Source organism: Aulostomus chinensis, chromosome 21 (genome assembly GCF_037954235.1).
Source record: "Aulostomus chinensis isolate RoL2024-O1b breed Wild chromosome 21, RoL_Achi_v1.0, whole genome shotgun sequence".
Classification (NCBI taxonomy): domain Eukaryota; kingdom Metazoa; phylum Chordata; class Actinopteri; order Syngnathiformes; family Aulostomidae; genus Aulostomus; species Aulostomus chinensis.
This window is the reverse complement of record NC_141340.1, coordinates 20,946,186-20,964,624: the sequence shown is the minus strand read 5'-3', so window position 1 is coordinate 20,964,624 and position 18,439 is coordinate 20,946,186. Positions and strand designations below refer to the sequence as shown.

At 47.9% G+C, this 18,439-nt stretch overlaps 1 protein-coding gene across 3 annotated transcripts in view; it reads right to left on the bottom strand.

Moving 5' to 3' along the window:
- Positions 1-1,585: 1,585 nt before the first annotated feature.
- Positions 1,586-18,439, bottom strand: part of zeb1b (zinc finger E-box binding homeobox 1b) — a 65,001-nt gene continuing 48,147 nt past the window's right edge. For all 3 annotated transcript variants that reach the window (XM_086190917.1, XM_086190919.1, XM_086190918.1), the window contains 6 exons: positions 12,993-13,154; positions 11,951-12,153; positions 11,461-11,566; positions 9,319-11,033; positions 5,767-5,947; positions 1,586-5,064 (listed from right to left, as the gene is read on the bottom strand). In XM_086190917.1, the coding sequence (XP_086047043.1) occupies positions 4,355-5,064; positions 5,767-5,947; positions 9,319-11,033; positions 11,461-11,566; positions 11,951-12,153; positions 12,993-13,092 (3,015 nt within the window). In that variant the 5' untranslated portion in view covers positions 13,093-13,154 and the 3' untranslated portion in view covers positions 1,586-4,354. The remainder of the gene's footprint in view (positions 5,065-5,766; positions 5,948-9,318; positions 11,034-11,460; positions 11,567-11,950; positions 12,154-12,992; positions 13,155-18,439) is intronic.

The following is an 18,439-nucleotide window of genomic DNA, read 5'->3' as shown; positions in this document are numbered from 1 at the left end:
ACACAAACATAAACATACACACACAAACATACACACACACAAACACACACACACAAACATACACACACACAAACATACACACAAACACACACACACAAACACACACACACTCACAAACATACACAAACACAAACATACACAAACACACACACAAACACACACACAAACATACACACACAAACATACACAAACACAAACATACATACACACAAACACACACACACAAACATACACAAACACACACACAAACACACACACAAACATACACAAACACAAACATACACAAACACACAAACATACACACACACACACACAAATACACACACACAAACACACACACACACAAACACACACACACAAACATACACACACACACACAAACACACACACAAACATACACAAACACAAACACACACACACAAACATACACACACAAACACACACACAAACATACACAAACACAAACATACACAAACACACACACACACACGCTGCTATTTAGTGGTTGGGTAAATTAACAGGATATTTAAGTGACTGCTATTTCCTGAGCGCAGGCTTTTCTTTCCTCCTCCTCCCGGCTTTTCTCTAAATTTCCCCGGGGAGCTGCAGCCCCCTGGGTTTGGCGCCGTGTCAGAGTCCCAGCAGCCATGATACTTCATCAGGCTTCTGCACCATTATTGGCACGAGTGCTCCATATCCTCTTAGCAGTTATAGCTTTTCAATTTTCCTTTGAAATGCTGAGCCCAGCAGAACATACGGCAATATCTCGACTTGAAGTCCTGGATTGGAGTGAAAGCCTGTAAAACGGCCTCGCATCCTGCACGCGCCGCCACGGGCTACACACTCCTTGACCTTTCTGGAGCGTCAGAGTGCCGATCTGGCACGGCTGCAGCCGCCGCTAAAGACATTTATAATAGGCACAATTACAAGATGCTGCTGGACAGTTTGACACGCTAATGTTATGCTGTGAGCCGGCCTATAAAGCATCACCCGCCCACCGCCACTGCGTCTCTGGGGACCCGTTCGACATGATGGCTGAATCAAAGCTCGGACGTATAATTCTGTCACAAGTCCTCCCTCTCCTAACACACACTCCCTTCGCCGCCCTCACACAGCAACACGGGGAGCACAGACACACGCGTCCCCCCAGACGGCTGGAGGCTGAGGCGGGTCTGAGTCTTCGTCTGCTTCAGAACCATCAGATCCGCTCACCAGCACGTATCATTTTCAGCTCCTCAACAGACTATAGATTTTTAGTCCATTCCATTACTAATTCATGCTGGTGGAGGGGCTGGAGGTAGCGAGCAGGAGCAGGGTCGGCCCTGCTGGAAACCTGATCCGGATCAATGGGGGTGACCTTGAACAGGTCTGCCAGAGGGCAGACTTGACTGAGAGGGGTTTCTGACGGACCACCGGGGAGGCAGGCTGGGCGCTGATGTTGAATTTCATTTATTGGAGTTTAATTTACAGTGAAAGTGTGGAGGCTTTGCTGTTTCTGATTTGAGGAGACTTCCACCCCAACGCTCTGCTACGGCCGGCAGCCTGCTAGCTTAGCTTAGCATGAAGAATGGAAACGAGAGAAACCACAGCCTGTTGTTTTACTAAGGAACTTGTTAATTATTGACCCTGAGAGGTGCTGGGAGGTGAATTTCATTCCCTTCAGACTGACCAGGCCAGCAGACCGTTTACCTTCAGAGCCGGAGGGAGAAAATTTCCCAGAAAGTTCAACTTTGAATTATTTCACCTCTGTTTTTGCATTTTTAGAGCGTAAACCCATGTTAAAAAAAAGAAAAAAGAGAGAAAAGAAAACATGATCCATGTCTCAATGACATCATCACAAACCCAGTGCTTTGTAATTGATGTATTTTATTGTGAGATGGGGAGTCATAAAAAAGAAAAAAAGAGAAAAACAAAAACAATCACCATAAAAAAGATGAGGGTGTTAAAAGGGGAGGGGCATATAAAAGTGGGCATGGTCTGACACTGACATATAAAGTAACACGTTGGCACAAATAAAAACAAAAGAACATACGGCAATATTATTTTGGCTTGGCAAAAGGACAGTTTGTGTGGTTAAGGATCATCCTTCAATACGACAGCACACTCATGCTATTAGACATACAATTATTTTTCAAAAGTTCAGTAGCTTCATATTAGAGAGGGGAAGAAAACTAACATGAGAATGGATGCAAAGAGGTCACAGGTTCCAATTTTCAGGCTTGCAGGGTGCGAGTTTCTTTATTCCCGAGGAAAAACATCTTTTATTTGATCGAAAAACAATACTTCAGTATGCCGGAGTCTTATTTTTCCAGGCGTTTAGTTATCTGCCTTTGAATCTTTTTTTTCCATACTAAAATATATTATCGTATTAATACAAACTACAGTATTGTACACTACATAGTGTAATAAATAACCATAAAGAAATATAAAAAATAAGACACATAAATATAAAAGTTCTCTATGACTAAACAGACATACCCATCTCGAGGGGGGAGGGGATAATACTGCAATTGCTGAAAACATACTGTACACACACTGAAACGGAACGTAAAACAACGGAACAGGCAAAATAATACTGACAGGTAAAACATTGTGGAATCAAACTCCTGGGATTCATGTACGCCTACATTTGTTACCTGAAGAGACAGCTGAGCGTTTCATGGTGTTAAACAAGTGCACTGAACTAGTTTTCAGAAGGCAGGGCACAGTTCACTGTTAAAATCACACGTCATCACCACCCACTTTAAAACACGTGCATTGTCTTCTTCTTCTTCTTCTTCTTCTTCTTCTTCGTAGTCGCTCAGCAGAGAAAAAAGCAAGGTTGCTAAAATCTGTGATACACGATGGCTAGTTGGACTCTCAGGCCTTTCTCCGGCTCACTGGTTGATGTGGGACCCGGCAGGACCTGATCGTAGCTGCTAAGCTTCCACAGTCGTATTCAATGGCACTTTTGATATGCATGTTTCTCTTGTCTTGTTCTACTTTTTGCATAAGGCTCGGGGGGGGGGGGGCGCTATAGAGGGGGTCAAAAGTTTTCTACATCTCCAACCTGTGCGCTCTGAATATGAGTTGAACATTTTGGGGAAATGCATATTGGCACCAAAATGCTACAGTTAGCAGCCAGTTCATGTAGCTCAGCTTAGCCTAGCTTGTTAATATCAATCGCACACTGGGCGAAAAGTGCGCTAACATCTGGCTTTTGCCTCTCCGGGCTATTCAGAATTCTTCCGTGGCACTCTGCCGTCACCTTAACTTTTGATCAATTCATGACGCCCAGGTGGTCTCACACCTGTGATGCTTGTCCACCAACACCGTAATCACCCTCCACCACTGTCTGGCGTGGTACTGGTACACTAGAAAGCCTGCTGGCCACAAACGGTACAGCACGATCTGGATAGGGGCGCGTGCCAACTTCACGATGCATGCCAAGTTAGCATGTTAGCTAGCAGGACCATGACATAGTGGGTAGCCAGCAGGGTTTCTGGTTTACAAGTTAGCATGCATCCTGCTAGTGATGCTACTTCCAGGTGTGGTAAGGGTGTGAGACACGCTGGTTACCAGGCAGAGTTCCAGGAGTGCTTCTCTGGACGCCCCACTAAGCTGAATGAATTGGCTGCAGGCCACACCTGAATATTTTGTAGACGGAAACAGTTGGCACCAACTCCCCTCCAACATTCACCATGACAGTGAATAAGTAGGTTTCCCAAAATGTGGAACTCTGATTACTAAAAGACAGAAATGAGTCTAAATGGCTGAGGAGACCCGTCCACTCAGTTGGTTTGAATCTTAAGGCTCACAATCCAATCAAAATCATAGCAAACAGAAATGTAAAGCTGACGCGTGCTAGCGTGACGTTGTTGTGGTACTTCTAGTGCGGTAATACTGAAGGGTCGACGACACAACTGAACTGCTCAATCCAAAGGTAAACCAAGCCACTTGTAGTGCACAGGATTTTTCTTATTTTCCTTCCAACTTAATAAAATACTGACTTTTTTATGTTCATTGGCAATAAAAAGGTATAGAAATATCTCCCAACTGTACAGCTTTTAAAGGTTAAAATATGAGCGATAAAATTAGTAACACTGATAAAAAGAAATGAACCAAGGTGTTTTAGTAATAAAACATTATCTAAAACGTGTCGGCTCTAGCTTCCAAAGTCTGTATAATGCATTTCCTTCATTTGTTAAAATTCACGGACTTCATCATCGTTTTCTTTACAAATGGATTTGAGAAATCATTCTCGTGTGGAAAAGTCACTAGTATTTTTTCAGGCACACCTGGATTTCTACACAGTAGTGAACTGAAACAAACTGTCCTCATCTCCGCGCCGCAGCGGAGGAATCTGATTGCTCCTTTATTCAGTATCTTCCTCCTGCAGAGTCTGCTCCTCATCTTCAGAAACTGTGTTCCTGCTTGTTTCACCCCCGCTCTCTTCCACAACCTCCTGCTCTGCTTCTCTCTCTCCTCTCACCCCTTCCTCTGTATCCATCGCCTCCTCTCCTTCCATCTTCACCTCCTCCTCGTCCTTACAGCTCCTGAGCTCCTCCTCCTGCCTTGTGTCAGCTTCCTCCTCCTCCTCCTCTTCTATCTCTGTCTTCTCCTTTACTCTCTCCACCTCTTCCTCATTCCTCTCTTCCTCCTCCTCATCCCCTCCTTCATCCCCTATCTGCACCACCTGGATGTCATCCATGTCAACTGCACCTTCTTCCTCCTCCTCCTCATACTCCTCGCTTTCCTCGTCCTCTCTGGCGCTGCTCCCTCGTTCATCCGAGTCCAGCTGGGAGGGAGCCAGGTGCGGCCTCTGCATCCGGCTCAGGGCCTCCAGCTCAGCTGGGACCTCGCCGTCCTCCTCCGGGCTCTCCCTGCCTTGACTCTGCGTCTCCTTTTTGCAGTAGGAGTAGCGGTGATTCATGTGCTGCGAGTAGGAGCCCGAGTGCGAGAAGCGCTTGCCACACTTGTCGCACTGGTAGGGTTTCTCCCCAGAGTGGAGCCGCATATGTTCGATTAAGTGGTGTTTGTGTTTGAAAGCCTTGGTGCAAATACCACACTCATGAGGTCGCTTCCCTGCAGAGAAAACAAAACAGATATGCATCAACAAATTTAAGTGAGATGAAAACGCTGTTGAGCAGAAACCACAAAAGGAAAATGGAGCGTCACATTGTTGCGTTGACGTTACCAAAGTTGTAGAAACGTCAACAACATCTACCCTCAATGTATCCAAGGAGAAGATGTCAGAAACAAAACAATACAACAACATACTGCCTGAAAACCTTCAAGGAAACTTAATCCAGGCAGGGAACAGCCAGTTTCACCTACGATGATGTCATTTGGAGCTGAAAACAATCGCTGCTAGCCAGGTACCGGAGTCATAAAGAGGAAAAACAACTAAATATCTGCTGAGAGCGTTGACCTGCGCTTGGCCACGACATCATCACCTCGGAGAAACTCAAATCACTACCAGAGCTCTCCTCTTGCAACATTTGGTGCTTCACATGAGAAGCTGGCAGTGCAGAGGTGGGGAGTTGGCGGAAAGAAATTCTCAGACCTCTTCTGTGCGTGTTGAGTAATACCTGCCGGAATGGAGGTGTCCACCCTGCTTTACGCTGTAAAATCCCCCTTCAATCGCTCTCTGACTCATCGTTCCCAGGAACAAACGCTGAGTGATGGTGAAACATGTTCTTATTCAGAGCCTGTGTGTGTGTGTGTGTGTGTGTGTTTATGTTGGCTGTGCTTGTGTGTCTGGGAGACACTTGAGAGATGATATACCTGTGTGTTCGTATTTGTGTCTCAGCAGTGAACTACTCTTCTGGAAGATCTTGTCACACAGGTCGCAGGCGTACATGCCGCTGTCCGTCTTCTTCATCTTCTTCCTCTGAGGGCCAGAGTCAGAGTCGTTGTGCTCCTCCATGGTGGACACGCCCTCGGAGCCGGTGTCCTGCCTCTCTTCCTGGAGAACATCAGAAATCACGCTTGTATCAGTCCACCGATAGGAACGCCAGTCCAGGATTTTTTAACAAAAAGACAATGAATGAGTCAGAAAGCAGAATTCAGAGTGTGAGCTTAGCAGGAAACAAGCCGATGTGTCACATCCTCCTGGTGGCCGAGGCAGTTGAGAAACTTTTCGTTACTATTCAACCGAGCTTTTCATCCGAAAATAAGCACACTGATCACTCCTCAGAGACTCTTGTCTGCTGCGAGCCATCCACTGATTATCAAGGACCCACAAATAGAAGCGCTTCATTTGTCTTTTTTACAAGGCAGCTCTGCACCAATCCACTTACAGTACGACACAACCACAATAAATCAATGAGGCAGACAGAGGCGCTGCGTTTCAAAAGACTCCAGCAGATCAATACGGGCCTGCTCAGGCCTGGAGAAGCGCCCTTTACACTCGCCGTTAAAACCTGTCCCCGCGCTGGTGTCCTGGGGCCGCGCTGTACACCTCTCACGCCTCTGCGCCTTCTGAAAATACTGACGTTTCAAACCAGTGTTTTGAGTTTTTATCTTAACGAGGACATGTTGATAAGAATTAGTTCAAACTCGGTCATTCGTAAAATATAAATTGAAAACTACGATTGACGCATTTCCTTTCATGATCATTTCAAAAAGCTCTCCTGCTCTTTCATGTAGAATAGTTTAACAGAACTGAATGAGCGTGAAGCATAATGAACCATTTAGTCATGTTCTCTGTGACCCTGACTGTAAGTTACTCAGCCTAACTTTTAACTGAAGGTTATTCATGTTGCCTTGTTGCCAACAGTCCAGATCTAACATTTAGCCTACAGCTCACTAAACATTATTTAACTGCTATCAGTGGTCCCTCATTGTAAACCGTTCACATTTACCAGTAAGCTAACAGCTAACTAAGCATTAACCTTCCTTGTTGATCAGGCTTATACTCAGGACTGCTTAGGCTGGCCCTTAGATCTGCTGCTATAGGCTCAGACTGCTGGGATCTCCCATGATGCACTGGGCTTCTCTCTCCTCCTCCTGTCCTCATACGTCTTACTAAATCCTCTTCTTCTCCCCTCATCCCAGATCCTGGTGCTGCTGGAGGAGGCTCCAGACCTGCAGAGGCTCCAGCTGCCACCTGTAGCTCCACCTGCTCACATCCCCATCCGTCCATCAGTCTCTCCTCCTTTCTCTCCCTCTTTATCTCTGTCCCTCTCTCTCCTTCTGTCTCTCTGTCTTCCTCCATTCTCTGTCTTTGTCTCTGTCCATCAGTCTCTCCTCCTTTCTCTCCCTCTTTATCTCTGTCCCTCTCTCTCCTTCTGTCTCTCTGTCTTCCTCCATTCTCTGTCTTTGTCTCTGTCCATCAGTCTCTCCTCCTTTCTCTCTCTCTTTATCTCTGTCCCTCTCTTTCCTTCTGTCTCTCTGTCCTCCTCCATTCTGTCTTTGTCTCTGTCCATCAGTCTCTCCTCCTTTCTCTCCCTCTTTATCTCTGTCCCTCTCTTTCCTTCTGTCTCTCTGTCCTCCTCCATTCTGTCTTTGTCTCTGTCCATCAGTCTCTCCTCCTTTCTCTCTCTCTTTATCTCTGTCCCTCTCTTTCCTTCTGTCTCTGTCTTTGTCTCTGTCCATCAGTCCCTCCTCCTTTCTCTCTATCTCTGTCCCTCTCTTTCCTTCTGTCTCTCTGTCTTCCTCCATTCTCTGTCTTTGTCTCAGTCCATCAGTCTCTCCTCCTTTCTCTCCCTCTTTATCTCTGTCCCTCTCTTTCCTTCTGTCTCTCTGTCTTCCTCCATTCTCTGTCTTTGTCTCTGTCCATCAGTCTCTCCTCCTTTCTCTCTCTCTTTATCTCTGTCCCTCTCTTTCCTTCTGTCTCTCTGTCCTCCTCCATTCTCTGTCTTTGTCTCTGTCCTGCTCTCCTGCTCTGTCTCCGTCCCCACTGATCCTGGATCTGCTCCACCTTCCTGCTGGTAAAGGAAGGTTCTGGTGGCTGCTGTTGCAGGATGTGCTGCTGATGGAGAACTGTTGTCAAACAGATAAACCTGACTTGACTTGACTAACTAGTCAAGTCAAGTCAGGTTTATTAGTGTGTCACCAAACCCAACCAAAGTTCTGTCCTGACTCTGTCCAAGTAGAGCAGGTCCAGCACCTCCCTCCTTCAATGAACCTCCACCCAACAATTCTAAGCAGTCTAACCCTAACTAAGGGTTATTAAGATGCTCTGATTGTTAATTCTTCCTGGACTTCATTATAACCCTAACAGGTTAGTATCTTGCCCTCATCGTGGCAAACTAGAGCCCAGGCCTGGTATCAGGCCCATCTGTGCTGGCTACCAACTCCCTCTGCGGCGCAGCCACATGTCATGCGGTGACACTCACACAGCTGCAGAGATCTACATCCATCATTACAGGCCCATTAGCTGTCTGCACAATGAAGAGCTATGGAGGGCTATCATTTTCACAAAGAGCTGAATTCTGACATTTCTATATATGACTTATTGATTGGGTTTGGGACAGTGTCAGACCATGTATCATGCTGCTGCGGTTCTGAACAAAAGGAAGTAATGATTTGGTTTTGACGGATCACTTCAGAAAGAGAAAAGCCAACTTGATTCCAGTCCATTTACTTCACAAAATGGCTGGTGGGTTAAACACTGAATCTGTTCCTGCACGATCTGTGAATCAATCGGTTTACAAACAAGAATTTTAGAGTTAAACCTCTTTGCTGAGGTTGACATCCAGAAGATCCAGAGGAACCACCGCTGAATTTAAACTACTGAGATGACCTGTTGCTCCCGTCTCCAGGAGGCCACAGGATGAGTAAACAAAACCAGAGCTGAGAGCTGGATCACGTGATCAGTATCACTCTTGGTTGTACGCTAACCACAAAATCCCACCGGGGGATGAGAGACTGTGAGGCGTAGCGCAGGGATGGAGAGGGGTTTTCAAACTGGGACATTTAACATGGGTCAGTGGAGCTGCTCCAACTCATCACCATGATTATTGACTACAACACCGACGGACCGAAGGACCTGTGCACGTCTGTCCAAAGGTAACGGAATCTGCCCGGCAGCACCTCTGAAGCTCACTCATTGACAAACCATATCTTGATTTGAGTGTCAGCTGGTCACGCTACAAACTCTTGGCATCGTTTTTACACTTTGACTTCTGTACGGATTTAGAAACAGAAGATGAAGAAAAAAAACTGTTAATTAGAGAGTTTTTGCGAGGTGCTAAGAGGTGATTAGAGTGGTACTGATCTCAGCTCATCAACTCTGGACAGGAGAGTGAATAAGTGCATTTTTTTAAAAGTTGAGGCAGTCTTTGGCTGAGACAGGACATCTATGGCGGTACCAGGGGCCTGAGTGATGCCCACCTTGATTCCATTGAGGTGGATGGTTTCGTGTGTGTCCGTCCCAGCAGGGCTGTTGGCTGTAGTGGTATAGGTGTAAGCCAGCTGAGGGATCAGGATAGTCTGTTTGTTGTTGGTGGCTAGCGCCCTGAGGCAGTGCATGCGGCTCTGGTCAGCGATGGCCACCAGAGTGGGGAGCTGAGTGGTCGCGATGTTGAGGGGGTTGGCACCTGTCTGGCTGGCGTACAGTGCAATGGGGCTGCTGCCCATAGAGGAGAGTGGCGATGCTTCTTTTTTTGTGCAAGTTAAGTTCAGAGGTTCGTCCTGATTGGTAGAGACAATTGAGGGGGAGGAGTAAATGCGAGCCTTTGTAATCATAGTCTCTGCCTCCTCTCTGTCGGGCTTTGGCAGTGACAGGTCCAGGGGTCCCTCAGTGCTCTGGGCCGGGACCAGGCCGTCGGCTGTCAGGTTCAGTGGTGAGGGGGAGGCCGGAGAGCTGTGAGAGCCGTTGACCTCAGCTGGGGTCGCTTCTGTCGGGCTGTCCTGGGTCACAGACGGGCTCATAGTGGCCGTGACCTTTCCCGGCACCAAAGAAATCGCACTGTTGGCCTCACAGGTATCCTCTTCCTCTGAAGGAGGTGTTGGGGCCCCGAGTGAGATCTGACCCTCCTGCATCTTGTCAAACCACTTTTTGACCACATGAACTGGCAGGCTGACGGAGTCCGAGATCTTGGTCAGCTCGTCCTTGGTGGGCTCTGCATTTAAGGCAAAGTAGGCCTTGAGCAGGGACAAGAGGTTCTTGGGCTGGTTGCACAGTCCCCCCTCTGACAGCAGCGCAGCAACTGCAGACTCGCCATTCAGCCTGAGACCGTCCTTCTTGCAGTGTTTTAGGGCGTGGAGCGCTTCCAGCCCGGCTGGACAGCTATCACACAGGAGACAGGTTTTAGTGGTCTTTTCCTCATCTTTAGTCTCAGTGGTCCTGGCGCCCCTGATGGTTAGATCTTCTGGGAGTTTCTGGGACTTGAAGGTCTCAGAGGGCTGAGCTGGTGAGATGGACTCAGGCTCTTTCTTAAGGTTTTGGGCTGTGAGCTGGCCCTGATTGGGGTCCAAGCTGTAGTTTATAATGATTTTTGCATTTCCATCCTGACCCACGATGGGCAAACTGATGGCTGAGATGAGCTGCTGCTGCGGCGGGTGAAGCGCTCCAGTGGTTAACCCCGAGTTCACCTGCCCCTGGCCTTTGGCATTGTTTTCCAACACCTGCCGAATGACATTACCGTCCACCGCCACCTTGAGGGCATTCTGCAGGTCTGCTAGGTTGATGCTGATGGGTGACACCAGCCCCACTGTGGGCAGGACCACAGCTTGCACGGTGCCCTGCAGCGGGGCTGCCGCCCCTCCGTTGAAAACTCCACCATTCATGCCAGTCACAGCTGGAGAGGTCATCAGCGCTGGCTTGTACTCATAGTCCACAGGCTCGCTCTTGATCTGGTTGAGGGGCAGCTGCTCCTGAAGGGGCTTGCTGTGCTCCAGCTTCTCCCTAATCTGCGTGCGGAGGATGGAGGGGGATGTGGGCAGGATCGGTGGGGGGTCCTGGGTCAGGGTTTTGCTGTTGCCCAATCGTTGTCTGCCGTTCACCGAGATGAGGCTGATGCACTTCTTACTGCTGATGTGTGAGCTGTATGAGCCCGAATGTGAGAACCGCTTCTTACAGTTGGAGCACTCATAGGGTTTCTCTCCTGTATAAAACCACAGTGTGTGTAAGGGGGGGGGGGGGGGGGACAGACAGAGAGAGAGAGAGAGAGAGAAACAAAGATTTCCATTAGTGAATGAAGCTAAATGAGCAGCTAGGCTGTGAGCAGTAAGGCAGGAAAAAGGCTCTAATGCATTTCAATGATGCTGGAACACTGATGTAATAGCACCGTTGGGAAATGCCCTCCTCTAATTGCTGTCCCATAATGCCAAAAGAAACACAATTATGGCACATAAAAGGAAGAGCACACAATGGACTGAAATTCAATGAAGGATCTCTAAATACAGGGTATTAGCTCAAGCATAAATAAAAACCTGGATAGCCAGACCGAAACACCCACAGCCAACACAACATCATGGCGTGACAACACAAGAGACCCGCTAACACTCCCGGGTCAGGGGCTGTCCACTCACCGCTGTGGATGCGTAGGTGCTCCTTCAGATGGTGCTTGTATTTAAATGCTTTGCCACATTCAGTGCACTTGAATTTACGGTTGCCTCCGGACTGTGTGATGTGTCTCTGTCGGGGCAGGGGGAGGGGTCACTCAGTGAGATACACAATGACAACACAACCTTTGAACTGCTACTAATTCATGTCACAATGTCATTAATCAATCGAGGGCAAAAGTTCATGTTTATTTATCATGTTTGGAAGCTAAAGAAACAGGGCTTAGCTTCTGTGCAGGGTTGTATAGTTTAGTACAACACAACAACACTTATTTACTACAACACTACACAAGTGGTACACTACTGAACGGCATTACAAGAAGTCCAGCTGCACTTGAAATGAAGATAGTGTGGACTCGTATATGTAGCAGAGCTGAAAGGGAAGACTACGAGAACTTTGCCTCATCCAGTCAGCGTGTTTGATCAACACTCCTCCCTGTGCGGGTCACCAGCTTACCTGATCCCGTCCTGGCTTGTGGGCGGTCATGTGTCTCTCCAGTTGAGCGCGGTGTGCAAAGGTGTAGCTGCACTCGGGGCAGCTGAAGCATTCTTCGGTCTTCTCGTGGCGGTACTTGATGTGCTCCTTCAGGGAGCTGTAACGCTTGTAGCCTCGCGCGCAGTACGGGCAGGTAAGCAGCTGAGAGAAGGAGTCTGGAGTTCCTGGGTGGGTGGGAGGAGAGACGGGGGGTTAAAACCTGGTCAATAGGGAGGCTGCTTTGATGTTACACATGGCATGTCACAATAACACTCCTCTCCTATTTCTCCAATCAGTGAGAGTTCTTCCCCCACAGGTAAACAGCTCCCAGGTAACCAGGTCCAGCAGCACGGTGAGCTGTTGCGTTTGTCTCCCTCACAATTACAGCGTTCACACCTCTGACCCTCCACCAGTCTGATGGTCTATTAAGTGTTAGAAACACCCCCACATGGAAGAAACGGAGACAAATGAGCGCCGCCTGCCAGGCCCAAAGCTGGCGAGCAGCGGGTCTCAGCGGGCCGGCTCCCACACAGGTGAAGCATTACCTCGTTAACAGGTGATATATTAAGTTTCCCTTGGGGACAGGTGAGGGCCTCAGGATGGGAACACACACACACCTTATCGCACAGGTAGCTGTGAGTCACAGCTCACACAGACGTGACAAATTTACTCAGGTGTTGCTGTTCCACCCCCCACCCCCACCCCCCACTGTGCTAGCAGGTAAAAGCCAAAACCCAGGAGCCATAAAAGCACCAGTGTGCTGCACTTCACAAATAGCAGACTGTGTAACGATGTCACAGAGCGGCGTTAATGGGGTGGAGTTAACACCTGAGGTGAGACAGGGAGCAGGTAGAGCTCTTCCCAGGAGGCCTGCAATTAGTAACTGGGCCCTCCAGGTGTGTTATGGTGCGTGTGAGACACGACACTTGATAAACATTTCCATCAATGAACACACAAATGATTTAACAGCATATCTGGATGCCTAGAAAACATGGCTGACACAGCAGTGCTGGATGTCCCGTACCGTTCTCATCGTGGATGCTGGCGTCGGGGGTGCCGTGGCGTGGCGGCTCATCCTCTGGGGCCTCTGGGTAGATGACGGCAGTGTCCCCTTGCTGAAGCATCTCCTCCACCAGGGCGTCTGTGCTCACATCATCTTCACCGTCCGTCACACAATCCTCCTTCACTGAGAGGGAACAAATACACACTGATCAGAGTCGCTCTTCCCTTTGGCGCTGGTGTCCACAAGAAACTGTGAGCATCCAGTCGTGTCACCCTGAGTGTCCCTACAGGTGAGCACCATTCTCTGGTCCTGATCACCAGTCTGGAGTGAGGTGTGTGGCACCAGGGGGACCAAAACAAACATCCTGAGGGCTTTTGTTCACAGAGGGATGAGGAAGCTAATTAGCCTAAAGGCCAGGCGCTAACGTAGCAGCATCCAGCTGTTTGCTGCAACTGACAGCCACACCTGGCTCCTGGATGGGGCCTGATAATTAGCTGACGAGCAGGAATACAGATCACGCTGGAAGGATGCACACAGACACACACGCAGGTGCTGTGAGAACCTTCATTTACATAACAAGTATTTTAGCCCCTCACCTTTCACCACAACAATCCCCCCCCCCCCCACACACACACACACACACACGACGACCAGCTGATCTACATGTGCCAGCCCAGCTTGCTCTTCCTCATCATCTATCAGTTAAGCCCACTTTTGTGAATCCTCGGGCTGCAGCTAACAGGATGACTAAACTGAGGTTGGTGTTAGCTGATTAGCTCCCTTCTTCCTGAGGTGCAGTGCATACACTACCACACCAGCATGGATTCGCCGTGTGCCTCTGGTTGTTGTTCTAACGACTAATTCCCTAAAAGTAAAATTTAGCTACTACGGATACAGTGGTGTGTTTCCTGTGCAGATGTTTTACAGATAGACTGAAGTACTCCCTTGCTCAGTGACTGGAGTATTGTGTTGTGACTTGTGTGTGTGTGTGTGTGTGTGTGTGTGTGTGTGTGTGTGTGTGTGTGTGTGTGTGTGTGTGTGTGTGTGTGTTGAGAGACAGGGCCAGCTGTGTGTTCCTTGGAGACGGGAACAGGTGTAGCACTCATGAGTCACCGCCACACTGGATACCAGTAATGGTACATGGAGCAGTACTCGTGCTTCCTCTGGTGCACCTTCACAAACCCATGAAACAATATCAGCTTCAGCCATGTGTTGCTATGGTTATTAAGACCATTCAAAGAAGCCGCCGGCCTGCCCCATAACAAACCCGTGAGACCTAATCCAGGGAAAGGGGTTGTCTGTTGGTGAATGTGTGTGTGTGCGTGTGTGAGTGTGCAGAAGGAGAAAGTTCTAAGAAAGTCGAATTATGTTCTTGTGATCCCACAGTGGATTGCTGAACTCACGAGTGGCTGCTAACACCACATATCTCACAGCTTTTCTCCCATGACCTCAGCAGCAGTAACACCCACACACCTTTGCTATTTTTTCAGAATCTTAATCGATGTGGTTTCATAACAGGAATGTCGGCATCTACCGTCAGAGGCATCACTTTGTAGTGATGAACTGACTCTGCAGCTCCTTCAGCTTCCAGGGTTTTGTGTAACTGTCCAACAGCAAATTTTCTTTTTTGCTGATTCTCCCGTCTCTCGTTTACTGCCGCAGCAGGTGACAGCAACTCTGAGATACTCACACACACTCGCTGCTGGGCGCCAAACACGCAACCCCTCGCCGGTGAAACAATCAGAGGCTGATGTTTCCCTCAAGAGCAACAACAGCAACATGAGAGTGAATACTGTACACGGTAATTTCATACTATGTTGCGCTTATTTCTGTGACTCTGATATGCTTTTACATTAAATCATTTATTTCATTTATGGACTACAAACAGAACATTATTGCTATGATGTCTGTACAATACAGCCTGGTCACACCAGTGAGTCGGGGAACATCGTAATTATAATAATAATAATAACAATGATAATAATGAAACAGTGACAATAAATGGATAAACACCCACCAGCGAATGATTGCTGGCTTTATGCTGGGTGGTGACGCGGTTACAGTCAATATTTACCAGACAGATATATAACAAGGACTCCATACACACACACATGTATGTATATATATATATATATATATATATATATATATATATATATATATATATATATATATATATATATATATATATATATATATATATACATACACATGTGTATATATACATGTATATATATACACGTATATATATACACGTGTATATATATACATGTATATATACACATGTATATATATACACGTATATATATATATACACGTGTATATATACACATGTACACACGTTCCTTGTCTTTTAAGTCACAATGAGGGAGCTCGTTATTGTGCCTTTTTATTGGTTCACCACTTTGTTCAACTGCTGCTTGTGGAAGTGAAACCGTCTTCACAGGCAGATGGGGGGGGGGCCCTCCGGCCCTGAGTAGTTTCCCTTCTTCACTCCCCCTCTCAGATGTAGACTTGAGCGTCAGGTGCTGAAGATGACGGCCGCTCCATCAGCAGGCTGAAGAAGCACTTTTATGTGGTAGAAGTGAAAATGACTCATCTTCAGCATGTGTTTTGTTCTGGTTTCATAATGGTGAAGACAGTTGGAGAACCATCACATAAACAGGATGTTGCAGAGGTTTTTTTCTCATGGGCAACTATCACACGTTGTTAGGCAGTGTATGATTACTAATGGTTTTGATAGACAAAAGTGGAGTTTGGACTAAACAGACGTTCACATCCCCTGCTTCTGCCCTGTCCAGCCTCCAGCCTGAGTCAGACCTACAGCTTCTGAAATGAAAAATTTGGAATGTAGATTTATAAATAATGACAATAAAAAGATCTTTTTTTCAAAATCTGGTCTTCAGTTGTATGGTCGCTGAGGAGACTCTGGCAGACATGTGAGGAAGTGCTGATCCGGCTGTTTGCAGCTCCCATCCTGCTCAAAAGCAGCATCCAAACACACCTCGAGGCTACAAAATTCGGAGTGTGTGTGTGAAGTGCGGTCCCAGCTGGGAGTCTGTGGTGAAAAGGTGTGACAAGCATTTGTTTTCACTGCGTGTGTGTGTGTCTCTCTTCTCTTTGTTAAGTACAAAGTGAGGCCAGAAGGGTTGAGAGCCACGCTGAGGCGGCTCCGTGTTATCAGGCTGCTCTCCTGACATGAAACATCACACAGGCCATTTATGTGCTGACGCAGAGATGTGAATGCCCCCCTAGACCAGTGGGAAATATGTTAAAAAGTCCCGTAACAAAGAGCATGTGAGGCTGAAGCAAGACGTTCTGTTGAAGCTGCAATTTTAAAAAGTAGTTTGTTGGTATTTATTTCACCGCTACATCTACAGCACGTTCAGCAGACCACCCACTCACTCCTCTTCTCCTCCCCTCACATCTCTCTCTGCCCACAATCCCTGCAACATGATACGACGGTATCCCATCATGCATTTCCTGGCTGACCTTCGCCCCCCACTGCCTCCTGTGGTGGTGCATCTAGACGCGTTTCTATATCCTCTCTCTGGGGATGGACACACAGCTCACACCATTTGTGAAGATGCCGCACTACATCAGAGGTATTTCTACACCCTTGCGCTGTTGTGAGACTGGACAGTCCTGAGAGAGATTCCTCCTTTCCTGAGCAGAAGGGTGGCTCACTTTTACACCACATCATGACATAATGCGCACAGGAATGTAGGTTTTCCTGTGTGTCCACCGAGTCCCCGCAGCACAAATGAGCTAAGATTGGAGAGCGAGTCGAAGGAACATCGCGATCACTTCGGCCCATCGGGCCAGCAGTGAAATACAAGTGTACACACAAGCATCGCTGTGTGAGAGCGGTGCTAATGGATATCAAACACACACTACATACAAGCGGTTCATCTTTTAAGGGCCTCAGGCTATATTTCCATGCCGTTAAGCTCAGCCTTCCACTGTCATTAAGTACCTTGGCCTCATGATATCAAAGCTCTCCAGCTCCATCCTCCATTCAGCGAGATGTAATCACGCTCTACAACTCATCAAATATGGAGGAGAGAGCCCTCCCAGGTCAACACGCGAGCTTCTCCTCCCCTGAGTTAGTCAGCCTGCAGTCTCCTGCACCAACGCTGGGCTCCTCCACCACTACATAATCGTTTAGGAGTAAATGAGTAATGACAGCGAGCAAGGGGCCCATGATACCATATAATCAAGAGGAATGATTCAGAACAAGAGAAACAGCAAGAGAGAGCAGCAGTGTAAAAAAAGAAAAGGAGGGGAGGACAGAAAGGAGAGATGGCAAAGCACTAAAAAACCACCTCTTGGTTTTGGAGCATGGCCGTCCCAGGAGGAGGGGTGTCAGGGCTTTAATTTGAAGCAAACTGGGCTGTGCTGAGGAGAAGATTAGTGGGTGGTGGTCACTTTTCAAGGCTGTGCAGAATTCTCTGCTCTCAGGAGTGAAACCAACAGAGGTATGGAGGGATCAGAAAAAAGAGAAGTGTGTTTGTTTAAACACACTGTGGCTTTCTCCGTGTTTCATCAGTCCAATCCAGACTGACAGCTAAAGATGTTGCTTGATGTATGAGTTGAGGCTACAGTGTGGGGTGGGGGGTGGGGGGGGGGCAGAGGTGTGTGTGCTCACATGAGTGGGGAGCAAATGATAATTCGCTTGCACAGGCATAACTGTGGAGCGCCGCCAGCTCGCTGAGCTGTGTCAGAGTAACTCATGCTTTTGAAGTGTTTAATGTTCACAGGCTCGGGCCAAACCCAGTGACATTACTCTTCCTCCAACTTTCCCTTTATGCAAGAAGATGCAGCTGGAAGGCGGCGACGCAGGGCGGCGAGCTCAGGAGGGCCGCGTGTGTGTGGCAGCGAGCAGAAGCTCCATCGAAAGGCATTGGATGTTAGACATTTTCACATGTGCTTACTTCATAAAAGCCCCCCCACACCCCCTGTCTCACAGATCTCTCACCAGTGTAGAATCCAGCCAGAATCTACCGGGGGGGGGGGGGGGCTAAAATAAATATTCCTGTGGCTCAATATCACATTGCATTTTCTCTTTTACTGTTTCAGAGACTGTGCTTGGAACAGACCCAGGATCAGCTTCTCTCCCTGTTTCTCTCTTTCTCTCTCTCTCTCTCTCTCTCTCTCTCACACACACACACACACACACACACACACACACTATTTGCAGCATGACGTCAGGAAGCCTTCAGCTCAGGTTGAAACACCAACATCCTTCAGCACCTGCTATTGTTGTTCTGGGGGAGGGGGGGGGTGACGTCGGTCCTTCCTTTGGGGACAGGCCGCCTCTGATGTCACTTCCACACAGTTGGAGGTAAAGAGAAGTTCACGGCAGCCCCTTCAATGCCCACCTGTGTCATAAAGCTCAGTGCTGGCTCTGTGCGGTGCTGCTATTCTCTCCACTTGAAGGTCTCTCCCTCTGCTGGCATTGTCTTGGT